Genomic DNA, 23,272 nt, shown 5'->3' on the forward strand with positions numbered 1-23,272 from the left:
TCAATATGCAACAGTTCTTTCAGATGCTAGTCATTCTTACTTGCCTTTTGAATGAATACCAAGACCATGAGGTCCTTGCAGAAGACATTCCTGATTCAGAGTGCGGTTTCTTACAATGAACATGTTCCACCTCACAGGCCATTCTGTCAGCTCAAATGTAGTCTTGAGCCGAAGACAGAAATACAGTCAGACCACTGAAGTTGGATGACAGAAAGCAAAAGCCACCATTGCTGCTTTGTGGGATATACCTAAGAGTTCACACGCATTGTGGAGTAGGAGGTACCTCTGATCTTTGTCAGCTCCTCTGCAGACTGAGAAACTACTACTCCAGTCACAGATGTGACAGAAATTTGCAACAGTATAGCCAAAATTTGGGTTTTCATCAATATACCACTGAATGTCAGTTTAAATTGCTTTTACTCTTTATGATCTTTTGTTAACTTCCTAGGCCTTAAATGACTAATTTCAGCTGCTTCCAGATTAGATGCATTCTTTACATCTCTAAGAGTGAAAGTGTCAAAAACATATTCCACCAGAGATGAAAGAATTCATCTAGCTTTCTGTTCTCCAGTATGCTGTCAAAGTGTGATAAATAGTACTGACAGTCTTCTTAAAACATTGAATCTAAGCTGTAGGATCACAAACTTTGTATGTCATAGAGTCACTACTCTGAATTTTTTAGTATTATAACTTAACAAAGGCTGTTTTGGACAATAACTTACATGCAAGACATTTAATACCCATATACCAGTAAGCTGGAAAAAAGTACTGTAAAATCTCTTTGGAACACACTGATAATGTACAACCAGGTACACTTGGTGTACAATAAATATACACTTTAGGTAAAAATAACATAAAATCTACCTTTAAAGCAGAAATTGCACCTTTAAGGCCATTTTGCCAATTCAAAGTAATATTACTGAAAGGAAATTATACTCACTCCCAAAACACAAGCAATTAATTCCAGTACTCATGTGAAGTTTATATTTTGCTTGTGAACTAATTATTTGGACAACCCTGTATAGTCTCATTTGGCTACCAGTATACAGACATTATCATAATTTTTCCATTATAACCCCTACTTCATTGTTTTCAAAGACTATTAAGAGAACACAAGATTCAATTTTTTATTTGTTATTAGGTAACAAAGTCCTTGGTTTTCATGCGTTTTCTTTTAGAGAGCTGCATTAAAAATTACTACATCAGTATGCTTGGTAAGACAAGCTGCACTTCTGCTTATGAAATTAAATTTTATGTCTCCAAAAATGGAACTCTGGGAGGTATAAATGAACTCAACTGCACATAGACTGATTTGTAAAGTATTTAAGTAACATAAGCATGCAAATATGTTTAAAATACACACGTTATTTTTTAAATCTTCGACACAGGATAAGAATGGCATTGTTATCACTCACTTGGAAGTATTATGATTTTGCGTCACATTATGATTTCATGAAGCTGCATTCTACTAGAAACTAAGACTAGAATGAGTCAGGAATCAGGAGACAGTGATTTATTATTTTTTACTGTTTTAGGAAAAAGTGATTAAGACTAGGTCACCCATCAAGTGACACCGAGAGACAAACTGTATACACAGCTGAAAACAAAAGAGTAATTTACAACTCTGCCCTAAACACAGGGGAAACACAGCACACCCCATCCATAAGGGACAGAGACATCGCACAAGAAACAAAGCTGCAAATTTATTTTCTTTAGTTTTAAGTTTTTATAACCTCAACTCTGTTTATCCCACATAAGACATTTTCAGTAATATGAGTTCTTCTAGTTCATATACTATACAATTGCAAGTAGAATGAGGTGCATGTGAAGTACAAAAAGAAAAAAAAGAAAGTACTAGCTTACATTGGATAGACTTAAAATACTGCTCAAAACAAAGTGGCTTTTCAGCTTTTTACCTTTGCATTTTGGAAATATTCTCTGCAGTCCAAAGAGAGGCAACAAATGGAGAAAAAAGCATCTCCAAAGCAGATGGAACGAAGAGGCACATTATTAAGAGAAACAAAGGAAACTCAAATCAAATGAGAAAAGACACACTCCTCCAGTCACGAAGTCCAAAGAAAAACATTTTGCAAGTCTTTCAGAAATGCATGCTGCTGTCCATCCATCCCAGCTGGGTACATAAATCACACTCCACACTATTTAGTAGTCTACATTTATGCTTGCAAGAGAGAGAGCACTTCTCTTGTACTGTACATAATTCCTTGCCCCAAAGAGCTTACAATCTAAGTTCATAAAAAAGAATGCATCAAGTAGCTGGATCAAGATCAAACAAAAGGAGAAGACAGGAAGATAATTTTATAACAAATCAAAACTGGGTTACATTACTAAGTGAGGTAACTTCTGAACATCATTGGCAGTGATGTTCTTAAGACATAAGTTGTTTTTCAGTTAGAAGCTCTTCTGATCATGAAAAACTGGTTTAAAATGTACAGAATGATGTATTAAAAGTAATCAACCAAAATTCTTAAAAATAGACTTGTTGGCAAGACACAAAAATGTTCAGATTGCCTAAGTTCTTCACTTGAGACACTAACTTGTCATTCTACTACAAAGATATGAATGTTAGAGAAATTCATGTGTACATGTAACATTTGAATGTAAAAGGCTTTTTACATTTAAGTTTAAAATGTTAAATTCTGATTTAAGAATCCTGTTGCTACAAACATATGCTTAATACTTAAATATTAATATGAAAATAGTGTTATTTTAAAAATGTATTTTAAACTTTAAAATAAACTATGGACAAGATATAGTTGGTTCAAAAGGTCAACATTCTTTAACTGCAGTGACTCACTTCTCCCACTCCTTAAAATGGGGAAAAAGCTTTTCCCACTCTGTTCCTGCTCCTTGTCAGTTGAAATAGAAGTGATTGGTCCATCAACTTTTAAACTTTAGTTTAGTTTTAGGGGGTTTATTTACTTGTTTTGTTGTTTTTTTTTTCACATTTCCCTATTTATATAGTTTTTTAAAGTCAACTTTATATGTATTTTATATGTCACCCTCGTGCCCATTTAGCCATAATTTCTTAATCCCTTTACAAGCAAATAGAAAGTACCAACTTTCATGCAACCATGACATTCTTTCATACCAGGGAATTTTGCTTTGAATTATATACATAAGCCATCTGCAACACTTCCATGACATTTGAAAAAAAAGTTGGATTAGTTATAGTAGTAAAAATTCACAATTATCCAGTCTGTGTATGATGGATACACAGAAGAGTGTGTGTATCCACTTTTCTGTGGAAGAGAAAAAGAGAAATATTTGGTTTTCACTGTAACAGCCATAACCAGTGGAAAAATCTGACTTGAACAATCCTTTTGGAAGGGAAGCAGATGTCAAGAGAATTTCATTTAAACATAGAAGTGAGACAGTGAGGTTAAGGACTGCTAACAGGAGATCATTTATCTTTAATTTTTAAAGGTACTCTCAAGAAAATCAAACCAGAAGTGAAGTCTAAAGAACTGTAAATTTCTTTGACCCAAGTCAGTATTAGCATTTACTTTTTTTAAATTACATTTGTATTAAATTTGCTTATAGAAGGATACAAAAGGAGTATAGCCACAGATTACCAAGGTAATTTGATCACTTCTGACCAACAGAGGTCAAAAATGAGGGAAGAAAATGGTCAAGGGATTATGATCAACCACTTCTTGCACATGACACAAAATTACAAAAAATCCCCTGAAGACCTGTAATAAGACCCTCCCCCTTATTTGAATGAGTTTCAATTCCCAGGTAAAGATGAATCAACAAAATTAAAATATTGTGCTGTTTTATTGGTGTAAAAATCACACAATTGCTAGTTCTGATTCTGCAGAGATACATCCATGCAGTTAAACATCTATGATCCCACAGCCAGAAGAAGCCATTAAATAGAATATCTGCTGTTAGTCAGCAATTAATGCAAATTTACATATGAGATCAAAAGGTGTGTATCGTACAATATACAACAAATCCTAATACAGTACATCAACCTGAATAGCAGGATACACTCAAGGAACTCTGTTAATAGTGAAGCCTGTCTATATGGCAGAGAAATAAGGCCTGAAAACAAGATGACAGAATGTACCCCAGAATTCCTAAGAAGCAAACTGTTCATTTCTGGTTTTATTTTTTTTTTTCTGGGAATTAGAAGTTTATAGAGGTATTGACACATTACTTGACAATACAATTTGTTATAGTGAACACTCGTGGACGTGATCTGTTATTAAAAGGTAACGTGTGAGACATGCAATTACAGGTGGTGCTTAGGTAAAGTGTAATTAATGTTTGGGATCTACACCCAACTCTTTTCACAAAAGGGAGAACTGAAAGTGATCTGTTTGACAGACTACCAATTGTGCCATAAATGTTTATATGCATGCGGCTGGATCAGGACCATGAATGGATGAAACGTGAACACCTGGCAATCTGTGGTTACATACTCTATAATGTATGCAGTGAAAATCACAAAATCCAATCCAGTTGATATGGCAAACAGCCTGCAAGAACTCTCCCAACCTGAGTAAGTTGGTGAATTGCAAAGAGGCAGGCTTTCTAGAATTGCAAACAATTTTCCAATTGTGAAGGGAAGTAACACTGGCTGATGACAGATCACTAATTTGTCTCTTTCCCGGCACAATAAAATAAATGCCATAGTGAAAGAAGAGTTTATGTGCTTAAAGACAACTGATTAGCTACCCTCTTCTGCAAAGATGTTTCAGCAGGAAAAAAGAAATCACTAAAAAATTCCAGTTGGAAATTTTGGCGACAAACTCTGCAAACTCAAGTCCAACAAAGATCACAGATGCCCACAGAAAGTGATGTGAGAGGCAGTGTCACATTCAAGGAAAAAGTTTTTTTTTCTCTCTGTACTGAAATTAAAATACTTAAATACAAAAGTGGACAAACTGACAAAACAGAATCACAACATTTAATGTAGAATAGAGCGCACTGAGCTAGATGCATGGATATTTAAATAGGCCTTGAAACCAATACCCCTTTCAAAATTAGTAAATTCACAGTTAACGGCAGTAGGCTTAGAGGTGAGAGAAGGGTCGAAGTTGTTCCAGTTGAACTTCCAGGGAGATTCTCTCTTCAAGAACATCCTACAAAAGAAAGATTTTCTACTGACTGTCCAGAAAATGGAGTATTAGAAATTTCCTCACGAATTTAAAACTGGTAAATATCAGCTTCAGTTTTGAGAACTAACGTATTTTCTAGAATCTGGTAACTCCTCCCACAATCTGAATGGAAGATTGGCTAGCTAGTAATTACTTATCATTAAAAATCAATACTTTGCTCCAATGTGATGCCATTTAGAACTTTTTCCTTTCTCTCAAATCACCCAAACCCACACAGCTGTAATCAGATGCAAACCCAACTCTAATATTTTCAAATGACATCTAAAATGTTAAAGGGGTAAGCTCTCATCTGAGTCAGTGGATAGGAAACTCACAATTTTTTTTCCCCCCTGAGCTTTTCCTCTTATGTGAAATTATACACCTTGACTCTGAAGCAGTAACAACTGAAATTCAGGCTTGGTAAACCAGTATTTAAAATGGCCTAACTTCCATTCTAGACAGTATCTTATTAATTCGTGTTTATATTCAAGACTTTTTAAAATTACCTTGATAGTTAAAATTAGATATCTTAAGGTAAGAAAGATGGCAAGAGAAGGACATTAAGATGGTACCTACAGATAGCTCCAAAATAATGACAGCTGACCTAGATAAACAGACGACTATCACTGTACTAATTACTGAGCTGCAAGTTTTGTATTCCAGATTACGGTATTTGTTTAAAAACATTTATAATTATTTAAAGAGTTTACGGTTTACTTTTTCCTTGAGAAGAACATAAACCCCTTTGGGTGCTTGTCTCAGTACTGCTTTTCAAGGATGTGATGACCACAAGAGATAACTCAGTATTAATAATTTGAAGCAAAATTTTAGCACAGCTGAAAGCAAATCAGTGCACTGAAAAATGTGCTTTGTAGTAGCAAAAGCATCCTTTGTAATTTCACAAAGCTTGTCACAATTAGGTATACTCGATGACCTACAAAAAGAGCTAAATATTTCACATCAATATCCTCTATTCTGTATATCATTGGTTTGCAGAGGTGCCTGTTACTGTCCATCACTAACATCTTGCTCTCTGAGGCTCTTCTCTTAAACAGACAAAGATGAAGGAATTACCTTTAGTTGCTGCTGTAGTTCACTATTCAATCTGGCCAAAACAGTGTTGGTTTCTTTGTTACGTCTGATTGATGCCTGAATTGCCTTCTTGTCTTTCCCCACTGATCTGAGAATATATTAGAAGTATTTTAGTAAGTCATTTTGCCACTTAACTGAATATCTTATTTATAGTCACCCTTCTTTAAATGAGTGGAATCCCCTTTTTCAAGTTGTTTTACTTGTTACGTTTTTAAATGTTCCATCTTCTGCCTGGCTTGATTAATCATGTTTGTTTGCATGGAAACACAGATATATGTGTTTCACATATGCACACATAGTTGGTTTCAATCAAAGAGCAAACAGCGAATTATAAAAACTTGTCATAATGGATTTTTTGAAGTCCCAACACACCGTACTACATTCATTTACCTCAAAGTGACTAATGTAATAAGACTACTTTCATGCTAAGACACACAGACTGCACATTTTGGACTGTTCATAACAACCATTTAGAATTAAACACTCCATATTAATACTTCCACCACTTAATTACAACATACTTGCAGAAGTTAAAGAGTTCACACTCCAAAATTCAAGATCTCTAAATGGTCTCCCACTACTAGAAGCTTTGTGATGATCTTGTTTAAAAACCAAAAACTTTTTAAATTGTTTGATTAATTTACATTAAGCACACAGAAATTGTTTGCAATTCCTGGAACAGAAAGCGTGTATGCTGTTTAAATGTAAACTTTCCAGTAACAGATGTATTTATACACTTCTTGGGTTACCTAGGAATAGATGGCTGTGAAGCAAGAACAGCAGCTATGACACCTGTTTTCTGTGTATGTTCCTCAGCTTCAGGTCTTAGCTCATCTTCTGATTTTAATCTTCTACGAATAGGCTTCGGTGGTGGAGCAAGTGGAGTAGTGCCTTTACCCTGCAGAGCAAAACACAGCCTATTAATTCTCTCAAACTATATTTCCCATCAGATATTTTCTGATGTACATTAGCTGCATTCTCACGTGGTCTGAAAAATATCTGAAGTAGTAAATTCTCCCCCCCTGGTGAAAGGGCAGTAAGCTGCTACACACTAACAAAGAACTGTGCAAGCAGAAACACCATGGTACAACTGAGTACTGCATATACACAATTCAGAGCACACTTTACCCCCAGTAATTATGTGTCCACAACCAAACAAAAGATACTGTTAATCAACTTCTGCCCTAAACGTTTTGATCTGTTTCAAAAATTTGACCACTTACAAATATATTAATTTTCTGCTGTCTCAAGAATAAAGCTAATCATCTGCTGCTGCTGCTGCAAAAATTCACCATACATTTGCCTATTTCAAGCATGTATCGGACCTAAGAAAACTGGGTTCAAGTGGAATCGTATAAAACTGCTGTTGCAAATCAAAACAGCCATATAATTTCATATACATCAGACAACTGCAATCTCCTTAAAAGTGTACTTTGCATACCACACTAGTGGGGACATTAGCTGGTGCTTTGTCTTCAACTCTTCCATCTGCTTTGGCAACTCTAAGAGAACCCGCAGAATCAGAGGGCTTCTCAACCTAAAGGGATATAAACTGTATTTAGAATGTTGCCTAAAAAAACCTACTTCTTAACAAATATTTTGTTTGCAACAATTAGAATACATACAAGTATGCTGTGTTTCCCGATACATGGATACAATTAACACCCAAAAATTCCAGTTCAGTTCTTCTTTAGAAGCACAAGTCCAATGTTATGAGGCCCTGTACAGTACAAAAGAGGCTGTGGCCTGATGACAAGCTGCTACAGCTGTTTCTGCTGTTACAGTACCACCATTATTCTATTTGTTACTGCCAAAGGTTAATCCCTCCAATGGAACACAATGTGACTGCTCCCCATCCACCTCAATGCAAAACAATCAGCAAGATTAAATTAAGCAGTTTTCAGGGGCAGCTTAAGCTAATGTAGCTGGTTTTGCAATGAGGTACATGCAGAACGCTCAAATGGTTCTATGTCATTGACCTTCCCAAACAAGGGAATCAAGAACGTGCTGCTGACAGCTGGAAGAACCTTAAAGCAACACAGGGACTTCTGCAACTGAGGATGCAGAAATGCCCCAAAGAACTTACAATCTGGATGAAAGCTACAAATTATGAAAGGAAAACATGAAGTAATTCCTGTAATAGCAGTTGGCTATTATGACATTAATAGGAATAAATCCTGAGGCTTTCAAACTTTTAAGTCCTATGTCTGTGCTAGGAAACAAGGTTTTGTAAACATCTCTAACCATCTACTATAAAAGGATGCCAGAGTTCTATTCAGTTTAGCTTTTTGTCCAGTGGCTTTGAACAGAAGCAAATTAATGAAATTTTAGCAATGTTGACAACACTTGACAGTCATCTCCACTATTAAGACATGTAGTAAGTCATTTTGAAGGCTGGCAAGAATGAGCAGAAGAAAGGTTTTGCCTGTGCTAAGTCTTAAATGAACCAATGCAATTATGATTGTGCACATATATATGCTAATAAGTACAAAATCTTCTGTATTACAATCAAGAACTGAGATAAAAAGAATTTCTTTTGCTTAGGTGTTTGGCAGTTACCAAGTAAGTGCAGCAGTGTGCAATGCAACTGCTTTCTAGCAATGAATTGGGGCAACATAAAAACATAAAACAAAAAAAACCAACAAACAACAAACCCCTGACAGAAAACAGCAGAAGTAGGTTATAACAAAGTTTCATAACTGTTGGTAGTATTCAAACAATTGACAAGACCTTAATTTCTTCTCACCTGCAAGACTTCTGAGTGTGTTTCAATTTCATCTTCTTCTTCTTTGTTTACACCTGAAACAGCAAATGCCTCAAACTGGCTGAAGTCTGCAAAATTTGGCTGTTCTGGTATTTGTTGAGGTGAGGTACTGGTATGAGCTATTAGGCCTTCAGCATCTACTGGACGATGCACATGAGGACCTGCACCCTGCAATAAAATAACAAAGATATACAGAGAAAGCATTAAAGATTATTTTCCTTTTCAGTGGACAAAAATTTATGTCCTGTCAGTAGGACAAAGTGCACCTCATCCAAGACATACACACGGAAATATTTATGAGAAAAAGAAGTTCAGATATGCTACTAACTAGGGAATAAGACCAAACACGGATGCACTGTAGCACTAGCTACGCTCATTGAACAGTAGATGTTTCTGCTGTGACAGAGCCAGGTGGGCTTGATACAGATTTTGAGTCTAGTTCCATAGGCAAACATGCTCATGTGATCACACTGTATGAAATATGTCTGTCATTGTACTCTCCTCCTTTGCAGATAAGTTTTGAAATCCTTGCATATAATTTCTGAAGGACTGACTGACTTCAATTGTTGGTAACTCAGATTCTAACAAGTGAAAAAAAACCTGAAAAGCAATTTTAACTGTCCCATGTCAGATCTGCACAGCGGTTGAAGGATTTATGTGGTTGAGATAAAAGAAAAAACAACTTTTTCAGGATTTGTTTTCAACCAAATCACTAACTGAAATCACTCAGATCAAGATTGCTAAGATCACCAAGTCTATGAAAAAGGAATAAGTGGGATCACTCCTTTTGGGAGCAGGCATGTTACATAAAACTATACTCTGTGCTAGACAAATGTAAGACAAACCCTTGTTTTGCAAAACTTTGAAAAGCTGCTCTTGCAGTCTCTGTTATGGCCTATGTGCTATACAGGGATAGGAGAAGAAATGTGAAAGGATAACTTTTCCCTCTTTCCTACAATTCAGAGCTCCAGAGCCACTCATTCCTCTTCAATATTAACTTTAATCCCTATCTGTGGTTCTGTCAGAAGCATTTTTTAGTGAGGAAAGGCTAATACTCATCTATAGTCTAGGTTTTGCCATCATTCACATCCTGGTGGTTTCAAAAATTTATCAAGCAATGATGCTGATTTCAGAGGTAAATTAAAATTCAGTTAGATAAAAATAATGCACTGAGTCAGAATATGATTTCTAAAAAGTGAAATCACCTGTGAAGGCTGTGGTCTTGGAGGCACTGCAGGGGGATAGGCAACAACTCCAGCCTGTTGCTGTCCTGTAAAAGAGAACACATTTGGCCAAGACTGTTACTCTGCAACATTAGAGTGCTCTCAAATTTTCTTAATTGTCAACATGAAGATATGCGGCATTTTGCCTACCTGTCATATTGAGGCCCATAACTGTAATGTCACCTCCTTTTAAACTGGAATAATCTGAACATGGATCATGTCCTTTGTTTCAGCTCAAAGTCCAGACATGGTCATACTTTTCTGGTCTTAGTATCTTAGTCCTTTTTTTTTTCCCTATCCTCATTATAGGCTCTTAACATTTTCTCATACTTTGTGATCCTGAATTCAAAAGTACTGACAAAACAGAAGTCCAATAAAACCCCTTAAGCAGAAGCAACATTTAATCATTTCTCCTGAAGTCAAATACTTAATACCCATCTCAAATACATCTGATACCAAAAGAACTCCCCTTGAAAATTTACTGGCAGATGCAATTTGTTGCATTTGGTGCACGACCAAAATGTTATTTCCTGACTTTCTTGCCACATTCATCCAAAGGACTACAATGCCAGAATTCAGAATTATTTTTAAATTAGCTGTTTAAGTAAAATGCAGTATAAATTTTAATGCAAACAATAAGAGAGACAACATTTTCAGCTTTTTTTATTCATAAACAGGGTTTTAAAAACCACACCCTAAACCCCTCTTCAGAGGAAAAAACGCTTTCTGCTTCAGGAATCCATGTGCTGAAAACTGATACACACTAGGAACACAGAATATGTACCTGGGGTAACTGAAAAGGATCTGTTCATATCTAAAGATGACGATCGAGAATGAGAAGCATGAGGCCTTGGAGGAGGTGGAGGTGGTGCAGTGTTATCTGGAGAGGTTCCTGAATGTGATCTGCAAAACACATAAGCTTCTGTAGTGATTTTAGGCAGCTACAACAGCACTCAAATTCAAAAGTTCTTCAAAGCATGCAATTAAAAAATGAAGTTTGATAGAGGTAAAAAACCGTGATTGCCATTGATTTTGAAGATTATCAAATCAGTTTTAAACTTCTGCTTCGATTTAACAATTGTTTTGCTGTTTCCATTTACTTAAACCTCCCTTATCCAAATTACTCTTATATTACCAAAAGTAATTTATCTTTGGGAAACCAACAGCTTGACACACACCTCAAACAATGATAGTTCAGGAACAGAGAGTGCTAAATATGGTAATTCCATCCAGATGGTAGTCACTACAATTTCTAAGATGTAGTCAACATCCTGTTTAGGTTTTAAAGGGGTAAGTTCAACATCATTACAAAAGAATATTAAGTTTCTGTTGGACCTGCCTCCACATATATCAAGCTCAGTGTATGAGATAGCAATTGAATCCCCTGCCTGAGTTTTTCCAAGTCTATATAATTGGCAGAATCTTCAGAAATTTTAACTCATTCTTAGATAGGATCACCATCTAGTGGATACCTGTTGTAAGCTCATAGAGAACACATGCAGAAAGAAGGATGAAGTACTGTACTACTGTACTGTGCCAGTTAAGTGGGATTAATTATATAGAGAATTTTTGTACAGCTTCCACTTAAAAACAGTTTGCAGAAGCTTCATAACCAGTCCAGTTTGAGCAGGACAGATTTACTGAAACACTGACATAAATACAGCTACTCTTTTATTCAACTCGTGATAAAATATTTTCTATGACTGATTTCAGTAACATTCTTCTATAACCTAAGGATATAAAACTAGGAGAGGTAAAGGTATCCAAGTTTCAAACAAAAGCTGGAATTCTCAAATGTGTAAGTCCAGACAGAAAACTGAGTTATCCTAACAGAAAAGTTTATTTTCTTAATATACTCTATGACAATGCTTCTGTAGCATGGTCTAACTCTCCAGCTGACGAAATTCTAATTTAATTACATTGACTCCTTGGGTAGTACCTCTAGCTAGTCTAGTGTAAAAGGCACAAGTAGAACTAAAAACGGAAGAAAGTGGTTTAAGGATACTCCTGAAGTATCATTATCTGACATAGCCTTGTTGGATCAAGGACAATATCATCTCTATAAAAAGTTGCAATTGGTAGATGAGGTACCAGTGGAAAGAAGTAAAAGAGTGAGATAAAAAATTTCCTGGGTGGATACTGCCAGAACTGCCAGGTCTGGACAGAAGCTACCTGTGCCATAACACGGCAAATCATCAGAAAACTTCACTCATCTACACGAGTTCAGCAAGATGACCCAATCCAAAATCAGAGATGAAAAGAGCATGTTGAAACCATCACACTGATAGTGCAAAAACACACAGAACAAGGAAGAGAATCAAATTTGCCATTAGGTAACAATAGAAGAAACAATTTTTCAAGCTGCTGTACTGAGTGGCAATTGCAAATCCTTCTTGGCTATTGAAGTCATCACCCTAATTATTTTTGTTTTGAAACTTACCTCTGAAACTGATTGTAAGATGGTTAATGGCGTAGCTGGTTTTTAATCCTATTCAGGCAGATTTAATGGGAAGAATTAGCACCAGCTAGTACAGCACATTCTCTTATGTCAAATGGTGTAGTTGTTCGGTTATGTGCTTTCATAGCTTCCTCCAATTCCTTAAATTACACTGGACCTATGACTGCCCCTTATTTTACAAGCCCATTATTAAAAAAAATTGAGTTACTTCCATGGCATTCCTAATTTGTGTTTTACTCTTTTTTTACACTACAGTGTCACAAGGTTTTCCTCCAATAATGTCTAATATATTTTTAAAATACAAAAAATTGGTTTCAAGTAATAGTGTGATCTCCTCTGCTTACATTCCCATGTATTTAAGGAGAAAGTCTTTAAAATTTCTGACAATGTGGAGCTTCATTTGATTGGCCAATCTCCTTTTTAGACAACTTTTTTTTTCTTTAATTTTCACTTTACATTAACAGAAGCAACATACATTGTTAATGCATTAGAAAACAGACTGTCTCCAGACTGCTGAGTGTTAAAGTTAGGAATCTATTTTGCCATCATTTTACAAGCTAATTGTCAAATAACCAGAAGCCTGGAACAGGCTTCTTTAAACACCTTTCACCTCCTTTTTTTTCAGTTGTTACTCTACTGACCGTTGCCGTGTTACAGCATTTCCAATTTGCTCCGGATCTGAAGTATAAGAGTCCGAACTGCTGTAACCATCTGCTGGGAAAAGAAAGTATAGTTTAATATTTGATTTGCATCACTAGCATGCCCCGAGAGATAGAAGTAACAAATAATTCCAAATATCCAATTTGCATTGTTAAAGTCTTTATGTCCTTCTATTGCTTCCCTGTAAGGTATCTGGTCAGGATTCAAAATCGAGTCTGAAAAATTGAAGGATCCAATACAAACCAACTCCACTGACTTAATACTATCAGGTGTTTGTTATTATGGGCATGTACTGAAGAATAAAAATGACAAAAAATGTTGTATTTAAAATACAAAATGTAAGTTTCAAAAACAATAATTTTTTAGACTCGACATTCCATCACTTCAACAATCTGGTGAACAAGAGTAAGGGACATTCAAGAAAAAAAGCTAAGAGTAGGACACGTCTGATTTTAGAAATGCTGAAGGACTGTCATCAACCTTGGAAATCAAAAAAAGGAAAAGACAGGTACAAAACCCAGATTAACTCAGTGTCTTTGCTACTACTGTAACTTCTGTACTTCAAGGTTAGTAGTCAGCTTTGTTTCGGACTAAATCTTTTTAAAAACTTTCAGCTAAGGTAACCTACAAAAATGAAAGGTGCTATTATAGCATCACATAGATAGTTTCTGCAAGTACACCCTCACCCTTAGAAGCTCTGCAAAGCTTCTGATTTTTTCGCCAGAAATGAAGAGTCTCATGAAAATCACAAGATTTGTGTGGAACAAATGTAGACAGAAAATAATATTTCAGGATAATTTATCACAAGGGATTATTCTAAAGCACCAGGTAAAGCAAAATTTAAGGTGGAAAGTCACTGGAGCAATGAGACTCAGTTAATTTCTTATCAGTGAAGAGGAAAATTCTACTCAAAAACATCAAGATTTTTTTTCTGAATTATCTAGTCTCAAAGGATTACTTTAACCTCCTAGGACACCAAAGTTTTCAAAAGTGTTAAGACACATTAACCAGGCCTCAGGGATGAAAATCCTGCAGAGATGACACTCATGATCAGCAAGGCACATTCTTACCTGTTACTTTTTTTGTATTTTTCTGCCTTAAAACTACAGAGTGGATACATGTTACACTGCAATGCGGTTTGGTTTATTTCACTTTGTTCTTCCTCTAGGGAAGAATACTTGGTACAATTACAGTTACAAGCCCTTTATCAATGATTAAGCTATGCTTGAGTAAGGAAAAGGGAGTACAGAATGGCTCTGAACTTAGATCCTGCATGTAGTAGTAGTTCCCCACTAAAAGACCATGTTGGCTCATTCTTTCTTTTGCATCAGAAAACTACCTAGCAAAAACTGAACTCTGCTTGAAAAGTACAACTCAAGACACAGTCAACACATTGGTCAGAATGAATAGTGCCACAAACAGTTTATGAGGAAAGCAAAACACATTGCAAAAAGGTACTTTCTAAATTCCTCCTGTATCCCATGCACTCCTGACTTCCTTGCCAGTATGGCAGTATGAAAAGCAGAAAAGGCCTTGGCTCTGTGTGAGCCACTCTGTTATTGCTCAGCAATAACAAAAACATCTCTAGATTATCAACCCTTAGTTGAGCACAAATTCAAAACACAGCCCTGCACCAGCCACCGTGAAGGACATGAACTCTGCCCCAGTTGAAACCAGCACACCAACCAAAATACTTGTGGTCTTAGTAATGCAAAGGACTTGATGTAAAGAGTTCTTCAAACTTATTTTTACTGGAGAAAAGTTTCCAGCTTGAAGAAAACAAAAGTCTCAGAAAGTCTTCAGAGATTCATTCAAGCTACACAGGATCTTAGACTTCTGTCAACCTAGACAAGAGCACTACTCATGCAACAGGTTTTGGAAACAGGAAATACTGAAAATTAAAAAGGCTATTAGAAGCAAATAAACAGCTGTAAAGCTGTACCTAAAAACAAACTCAAGAATTCTATTGCATTTTCTTAGTAGCTAATCCATAGAAGAATTGCCTGGAAATTTTGTAGTCAACACATCTTGGCTCTTCAGAAAACATGTTGTTCCACGGTTCTGAGGAAGCAGAATCAAATGCTACTTAGTCAATTCCACTTTCTATACCTTATATTTCTCATCCTAAGATTAAAAAAAACCACAGGAAGATGGAAAGGAGCTGACAAAAATCAACATTCTTGAACACAAATGGTAGGAAACCAACTCCAGTTGTTTCCTACCATCAGTAAAACTTTCCTATTTACTCTAACATACACTTCATATCAGAAATGCTTCTATTTTTAGGATAATTTTTTAGGATAATTTTAGAGCTGCTGCTGCTGTCTAGCAAGTTTTCATTCACTGAAGGTCTATGTTCTGTGACATGAGACCAGAAAGCACTTTGATACTTACTAACTGTATTTCCAGAAGCAAATTTCACAGATGAACTAATTTTATTTTCTTCTGGGAGATCTGACGGTTTCACAAGTAGTGGGCTAGTAGGGTTAGCGTGATCTAGATGGAAAAACAAATCTAAATAAATAAATGTATTCAAACAAGCCTTTACTTCTGATGCCAAAGCTTTACATTAGTTTTCTGCCCTTATCGAAGTGCTGCACTCAAGACCAAAACCGGTGTATTTTAACTCTGAAGTTTTACATTGTAACTGTTATTACTATTTCCCAGCATTGAGAGCTGTGAATCTTCACCAATTCACAAGGCCAAGGAAATTTTGAGTAAATGTGTTTTTCATACTTGTTTGCTCTCATATGTTGAAGATACTGCACATGCAGTTCTCGTGCATGAGACCTCAGCACGAGTTCCATGACTTTAGGAAATATGGGCGTACAACTGCCAATGAAGACTCCACTATCCCTCAAGAAAATTTATCAAACCACTTTGCTTATTATTAACCAGAGTATTAAAAAAAAAAGGCCTGCCAATACTCCTAAATGCTGTCAGGTTTCAAAAGAATAAACTCAGTATTTCTGACCACAGTAGAACAAGCTTTATCAGTGCAGGCTACGATCTCCATCTTCACTGTCTCCTTTAGTGTCGAGGAAACCTCGACATTGTCCTGGAGGCCCAAATTGAATCAATATCACGATGCTCCCGAACCACCTCCAAGCAATAATATCCTGTAGATGGTGAAATCTTCACTGTATCAAATAACCAAATCAAACTCTGCACTTATCTGAACAGCATTCCAATTCTTAACTCAGAGCACTTCATTAATTATGGTAGCTACAACTTCAGAAAAAAAGTCAGTATGTTCAAGGAAATAAAGCCAACTCTAATTGTATAAAACTTCTCTAATTAGCAGGAGAAAATACCTTACCACTTCCAGTTCTTTTAAGCTCCATTTCCTGCATGTGGATTTTGCTTGGAGTCATTCTTATGGGAACTGGGTGCACAATTGCAGTGTCCTGTGGAGGACAAAACATCATAAATTTAGTTTATTTACACAGTTCCAGGGAATTGAAAATACCCACAAAACCAAAGCTCTAAAATTTGTAGTCTCTTTCATGATTTATAAGGGGTAACCACTACTTTTCAAGGGTACTAGAATGTTTCTATAGATAACTGCGCTGTAAACAGGACCTGAACTCTGGCATATCAGACATCTGTTACCCTGAGCATATCTTCAAAAAAAACCCAATTACAATTTAAAACCTGACTCCTCAGCTTTACTTATGATGCCTCAGAAAGTTATGGCCTCTTTACATACTATGAGTAATGCTCTATGAAATAGGTACTTTGGAGTAATTTATTTCTGGAATCCTTAAAACAGCAAAATCTTAGCTTCAGTATAGTAAACACTATGGAATATACATCTAGATAGGCACTGAGTTCACACTTAAACATTCTCTTTGTAGTTCAGACAAGGGGCTCCACTGAAAGTACTTTATAGGCAGCCCTTTCAATTTCGTTTGGAGAAAGAGTACAGATAGCTTAAAAAAAAACCTCAACTCTTACACTTGCTCCTATAGAAGCAATCTAAATACATGGACATAGCTGTTTGAGTTTTTTTATTTAGAATATACGAATGGGTGACAGAACAAAACTACCCCCAGATTATATTCTATTCTAGAAATAACAAGAAAATTCAACACTACCTTTGTATCAGAAATGTCTTCTGTTCTGACTACTCAAGCAAATCAACTTCAGGCATAACACATTTACACTAATAATTTCTGAAACTGTTTCAACGACTTTCAGTACTCTTGTTGCAAATATAAACTATTAAAACCTCTTTCTAGTCACAGCTCAAACACAATTGTCGCACAAGGTTTTTAGGAACAGTTAGCACTTTAAAATATACTGCTTTCCCCCCACCCCCATAATGGGATTATCATGAAAAGATCACTGTTGCTGGAGCTACTTCAGACCCCTGCTGTAATCTAATGTGCAGCTAGTACAAAAATCATGTCTTGAATAGTTAAATGGATTTTTAAATAATGAATTAATTCACATTATTAATCTAATTTTACATAAAACAATTAAACGTTACCAACTTTCACTTACAAAAGGCCAATTATGCTCCCATGCTAAGGAATGAATGTACTGTTTTACTCCTTCCACTTATCTTTTACCTCCAAAGCAGCTACTTTTCCAACAAAAAGAGGTAAGAACTGCTCTATGAATTTACTCTTTTGACAGTTATTAACAAATGCTCAAGAAATCTGATTTTCTCTCCCCTGGAAAAGCAGGAGTTGCTCAATAAATCAGTCCTATGCATCACTGTTGAGACTGCTAAAACAAGAAGCCTGCCCACTGCTACTCAAAATTTGTCATTTGTTCTTATTTTAAATATGGAAAACAAAGACTCTTTCCCCAAAGCCTTTTTTACCTTAGGAAGTATCAAAGATGCTCACTGTTTTTTCCAAAACTATAAGCATTTCAAGAGAATGACTCAAGAATGTGATTGTCCAGTATATTTTTTGTATTTCTAGTGAATTTCTGTTTATATACACACACACAACTATATCGTAGTGTACATGTATACATGCACATGGCTATATAAGATTTTTCCATATATCATCACTGTTCTACTTTTCAGATTATCAACATATGAGAAAAAATTCAAACTTCAGATTTCTGTCACTTGCTAATTATGTGTAAAAATAAATGACTAACTTATTGTGGAAACAAGACAGTGATAGTTCTTCACTGTCAAGCCATTATACATAGTAAGAAACAACTACAAACTGATTTACATCATGTTTACTTTATTAAAACATAAAAATACAGCACATTTAAAACTAAAACTATCTCAGATGAATAAGGGTTGGTTTTCACTAACTAGGACATTTACATTTATTTTGAATGTATATCGGGTAATTCTGAGCATGGGGAACAGCACAGTTTGAATTCTGGCATCTGGAAATGCTATTTCTGCATAAATATCAGTGTTAACTCTGAGACTGGAGTTGTGATGTATTTAAAATATATGTATATTTATATATATCTTTTCAGAAGTGACATGTTTAATACTAAAAGTTAAATACACAGTTAAATGTGTATTATGTACACCTATTATATTTTGTTACAGAATCAAATGGATACCAACCCTGTAATTAATTAAATTAAAATGGACACTCAGTGGTAATTAAGTCTGTAAGAAAAACAGGATGAAAGCAGCAGCTAAAAACAGCATTTCTAATGCTTTTCAAAACTGCTTTAATGTCACATGCTGTGAAGCTTAAAACCGGCAGAACTTGAAACACTGTAGTGTATTTCTGGCTCCAAAACTTGGCAAGATATTTAACTACATAATCCTTCAGAGTACTCCTCATTGAGTAAAGCATTAGAACACCACAGGTTTAGCTGTAGAAATACTAAAAGCCTTGTTAATATGCAACTTGGTGAAAACATTTGGAATATGAAATACCGCACACATTAAAGTCCAGTATTTTTTTTTCAGTGAAGTTGATACTGTCAACTCCTAAGAGTTTGTGCAAATCAGGCTCTGCAACTTGAAAAAACCAAAACAACACTGAAGACAAAATCTAAACCAGGATTGGTTTATCATTGGGAGTGGCCCTTGGATTGACTTAAAAATCTTTTCAAAAACACATTATGTTTAAATGCTTTGAGTACGATAGGTTTTGACAGCAGTGTTGTATTACGGCAAAATCAAGAGGGAAAAAAGCATTCTTTGCAATCAGAGATTAAACATGAGCAGTAACTAGAAAATTTATATTCCTAAAATAAGGAAAAAAAGTTAAGAAACCTGCCACCATTCCCCAAAAAGCAGTCCATGGAATCATGCATAACAGATAAATACAATGAATGGAAATTCAGTGTTAATAAAATTAATTTCAAACAAGCAAGCTAAGTGATTGACTTACAGGATCAGCTGGTGCAATGTTAGAATCAAATTGGGTCAGAGTTTGTGAGCTTGAAGAGCGTTCGCTAAATGTCTCCCACTGCTGAACAGACAGAGGAGAGAAGTCAGCATGATAAGGAAGATGGGAGTAAAAGATCACTGAGGAGATTTAGCATAGTAGTTCAGAGGTTGTACTGGAAAGTACTATATTTGCACTGGACAGTACTCGACTTGGAAATCACACTAATAAATATTAAGTATTTCTATTTCAGCCTGATATTGTTGTGGAACCACGCTTGTTATCTGTCAGTATTAATCTTTACATTCACATTTTGCAATGAAGATACAGGTGCAGAGTCAGCGCAGAAGTACCTTCAGAGTTCATGTTTGCCAATGAAAATCATCCAAGTAAAAAAACTAGTTAAGCCATTCAAATACTGTAAAGATAAAAATAAGAGACACACACTGTGTGGACCTGTAGTCCACAGAAAGGTTCCTCAGCTTGTAGCTGCCAAGTTTCAAACATATTTAGTAAATGCTGATTTTCTCAAAAAATCCAGACATAGGAACACTGAGCAGAGTACTCCAATTACACCAGTTCGGCTTGCCAGTGCAACCCCTGAGAAATGATTCTACGCTACAAAAGAGCATTTTTACAAGTCTAAATCACTGACAAGGCAAAGAATTAAATTCAAACATATTGTTGATTGCTAAAAGCAAATAAGTCAAATTCTGAACAATTTTATAAGATATAGGCATGGCTGTCAAGAGTCCTCATGCAAACTGAGTCAAGTTACAGCCACGAGTCGATCGAAAAAAGTATAGAAGTACATAAAATTAGTCTGTGATCCGGAAACCAAATTACAAATCACAACAGGAATGCTAAACTTGTTATATTTTGGTAAATAACAAGTAAAAATTAAGCAAGTTTCAAACACTAGAAGATTCAAAAATTACAAATACAGAATTTTTAGTGCTGAGAAAATTTGACAAAAATTATGTCAGTACAGTTGTGAAAACAAATCAATATTCTTGTTCCATCTCTAAAGGCAAATCAACGTAAACGATTCCAGAGGATATAGGACAAACTATACAGTGTTAGTCAACCTAATCTCATGTGCTCCCATATAAGTGCTCCAAACTATATTCAGTGAATGGCCTGTATGTGAACCAAGTCTAAAATAGTTACTTCAGGAATAAGTTCTTAAAGAAATCCCTAAATAACTGTTTTCAATCTGATGAAATTAAATTCAAAAAGATTAACTAAATTTGTAACTGTTGTCACGTGTGGTGACACTTCTAGTAGAGACAGAGCCTTATCTCCTCATTTCAAACTTTAAATTAGGGCAAACATTATGGAATTCTATTCAGATGGGATTTTCCTGGGGGTATTTTTTTTTGGTTATTTTTTTGCTGTGATTATTTTGTGTTGGTTTGAGGTTTTAGCTTGTTTGTATTTGTTTTTAACACAGAAAACTATCCTCTTTCATGGACAGAATCTAACAAAACCTTTTTAGTAAGGCTTCCTAACTGCTCTGTCCCTGTTTAATACTCTCTGTATTAAACAGTTCATCTCTGTGCCACTACATCCCTTTCATGAAAAGGCAGCACTGCAAGTAGTTTGGAGCTATACAAACCAGTTGAGTGAGGCAGTTTTTACTAACTCAGAAACTTAATGGCCAAGTTCTGCCAGCCTTTCCCCTGATTTGGCCTCTTACGTTTACACAGCTGCTCATTTTCATCAAATGTATTAATATTTGTTTTAGGGTTACCTTTTAAACTTGATTTTGCCAGTGGCTTCAAAGTTACTAGTGAGACTGGCAAACACAGCATTTGATCACATAAATACTGTTTCTTAATTTTTCAAAACTTGCATAGGGTATAGGGCATCTATGTTACAGTTGAGATAAGTGATATCATTTGTTACAGATGATGCTCTAGTGCTCTGAAGCCAAACTGCAGATACATTTATTACTTGTCCACAGGCTCCCAAGCTGGACACACACAAATGAACACCAACACCTCCTGACTGCTGTAGGAAATATCCTGTTGTGCTCCATCCTGAAATACTACCAGAGGGTAGTTATTGCCAATTCCCTGGTTAATAGAAAGCTAAATATATTAAGGAACTACTGGACTGTATCTCAAACTCTGTGCAAAATTTAAGAGTACTGACAGGATAAAACTCATGCTAGCTAAAACTAAAATACTTGTCTTCTAGAATAGCAAAAATGTTTCAAAAAGACTTTCAAAAGGTTAATTACTAGAAAGTAAAATTCATAGAAACCTGAACGCTAAGAGTACACCAAGACATTTGAAACAAGGTGTAACAATTGTGAAATTAAAAGCAAATCTCCCTACCTATGTTAAAGTAATATGACCATATGACATGAGACAGTTTTCAACAAAAAATTAGTAGGCTTTTTAATTTTTTTAAGCTTCCAGAACTAAGTGCTCAGCCTTGAGACTTGGATGGAAAAGACGTCTGCAGTGAGAAAGAAGCGATGAGTGAAGAGATGAAAACGTGAAGCACGTAGTACCCAGAGTTCGGTAGGTTTTCATGGTGCCCCTTATTCTGAACTTAGAGATCAATGCCTTGGTCTATACCTGGGAGCTTACAGTAACTGAGCCTGGTAAACGGAGTCTATAAATCAACTATGAGCTACAAAGAACAGAGTAACCAACAGTTTTGAAACTAAAAGGATTAAACTGCCTGGTATAGCAGATGATCCAAGGATGCAGAGCTTTTACAAGCAATTAATTTGTTGATGACAGTTATAAGAGGTTGAAAGAGGAAACAATTCGATTGGTGCCTACAGTAATACCAGCAAATTTTCCATGGAATTAAAACCTTGAGGACTTTGATCTGACTCATGCTGAAAACAAAATGCTGAGGAGCAAGAAGCATGCACAGCAACACAGCTGAAAAATCAGAAATTCCTTTGTGTTAGAACAAAAAAACTCTTAACATTTAGTAAATATTCAACTCTTATTTTAGTATAGTTAGTATCCAGTAGTATAGCTAGTGTGAGAACTTTTCCAAACCACTTAGGTTTTAGTAGATTTTCAGAAAGAAAATACCACATTATCTATGTAAGACAAGATTTTGGCTGATAGAATTGTAATTCACTCTTTTCCACTAATGCAATTACCCCATTCAGGTGGTTCAAGGTGCATTAGACACTGAAGAAATCTGTTAAATTATGATGCAGTTTACCAAATGATTAGCTTATTAAATCTTTATTGACAACACAAGGGAATTTATCTATGTAAATTGTAATACAGATGCAGACATTTACAGGTGTTTAGCAACAACTGAATATCTGCTCTACCTCCCTCCTAAAACACAGCTTCCTACCAGCAGTCTAAGAGTCAACTCTGTCAAACAGAACAACTAAGAATCACTAAATAATTTCCAAGCTGGCATTTGCGCTTAAAAAGAAGGGCAGATTTTAAAAAGTCCTTTCCTCCCAAGAAAGAAAGTTTCATCTACTCATAACTTTAATCCTGAAAATTTGCTTATTTTCTGCTCCATGCTGACTTTCCTTTGGTTTGTCTAAATCTTTTATTACCAGTGTTTTATTAACTTGAACTCTAACGAAGAGAGTAAAAAAAAGCCACAAAAAGCTCTTTCAATAA

At 35.6% G+C, this 23,272-nt stretch overlaps 1 protein-coding gene across 10 annotated transcripts in view; it reads right to left on the minus strand.

Annotated features, from left to right (window-relative positions):
- Positions 1 to 1,683: 1,683 nt before the first annotated feature.
- Positions 1,684 to 23,272, minus strand: part of REPS1 (RALBP1 associated Eps domain containing 1) — a 60,264-nt gene continuing 38,675 nt past the window's right edge. For 4 of the 10 annotated variants that reach the window (XM_027888046.1, XM_027888045.1, XM_027888038.1 and 1 more), the window contains exons 10-20: positions 19,656 to 19,736; positions 16,643 to 16,730; positions 15,718 to 15,819; positions 13,305 to 13,377; positions 10,990 to 11,108; positions 10,188 to 10,252; positions 8,965 to 9,150; positions 7,660 to 7,755; positions 6,968 to 7,116; positions 6,201 to 6,306; positions 1,684 to 5,111 (exon numbers count right to left, since the gene is read on the minus strand). In XM_027888046.1, the coding sequence (XP_027743847.1) occupies positions 5,043 to 5,111; positions 6,201 to 6,306; positions 6,968 to 7,116; positions 7,660 to 7,755; positions 8,965 to 9,150; positions 10,188 to 10,252; positions 10,990 to 11,108; positions 13,305 to 13,377; positions 15,718 to 15,819; positions 16,643 to 16,730; positions 19,656 to 19,736 (1,134 nt within the window). In that variant the 3' untranslated portion in view covers positions 1,684 to 5,042. The remainder of the gene's footprint in view (positions 5,112 to 6,200; positions 6,307 to 6,967; positions 7,117 to 7,659; positions 7,756 to 8,964; positions 9,151 to 10,187; positions 10,253 to 10,989; positions 11,109 to 13,304; positions 13,378 to 15,717; positions 15,820 to 16,642; positions 16,731 to 19,655; positions 19,737 to 23,272) is intronic. The other 6 variants (XM_027888039.1, XM_027888044.1, XM_027888047.1 and 3 more) reach the window with 4 other exon arrangements.

Source organism: Empidonax traillii, unplaced genomic scaffold (genome assembly GCF_003031625.1).
Source record: "Empidonax traillii isolate 1590-97213 ecotype Southwest subspecies unplaced genomic scaffold, ASM303162v1 scaffold229:size1690559, whole genome shotgun sequence".
NCBI lineage: Eukaryota > Metazoa > Chordata > Aves > Passeriformes > Tyrannidae > Empidonax > Empidonax traillii.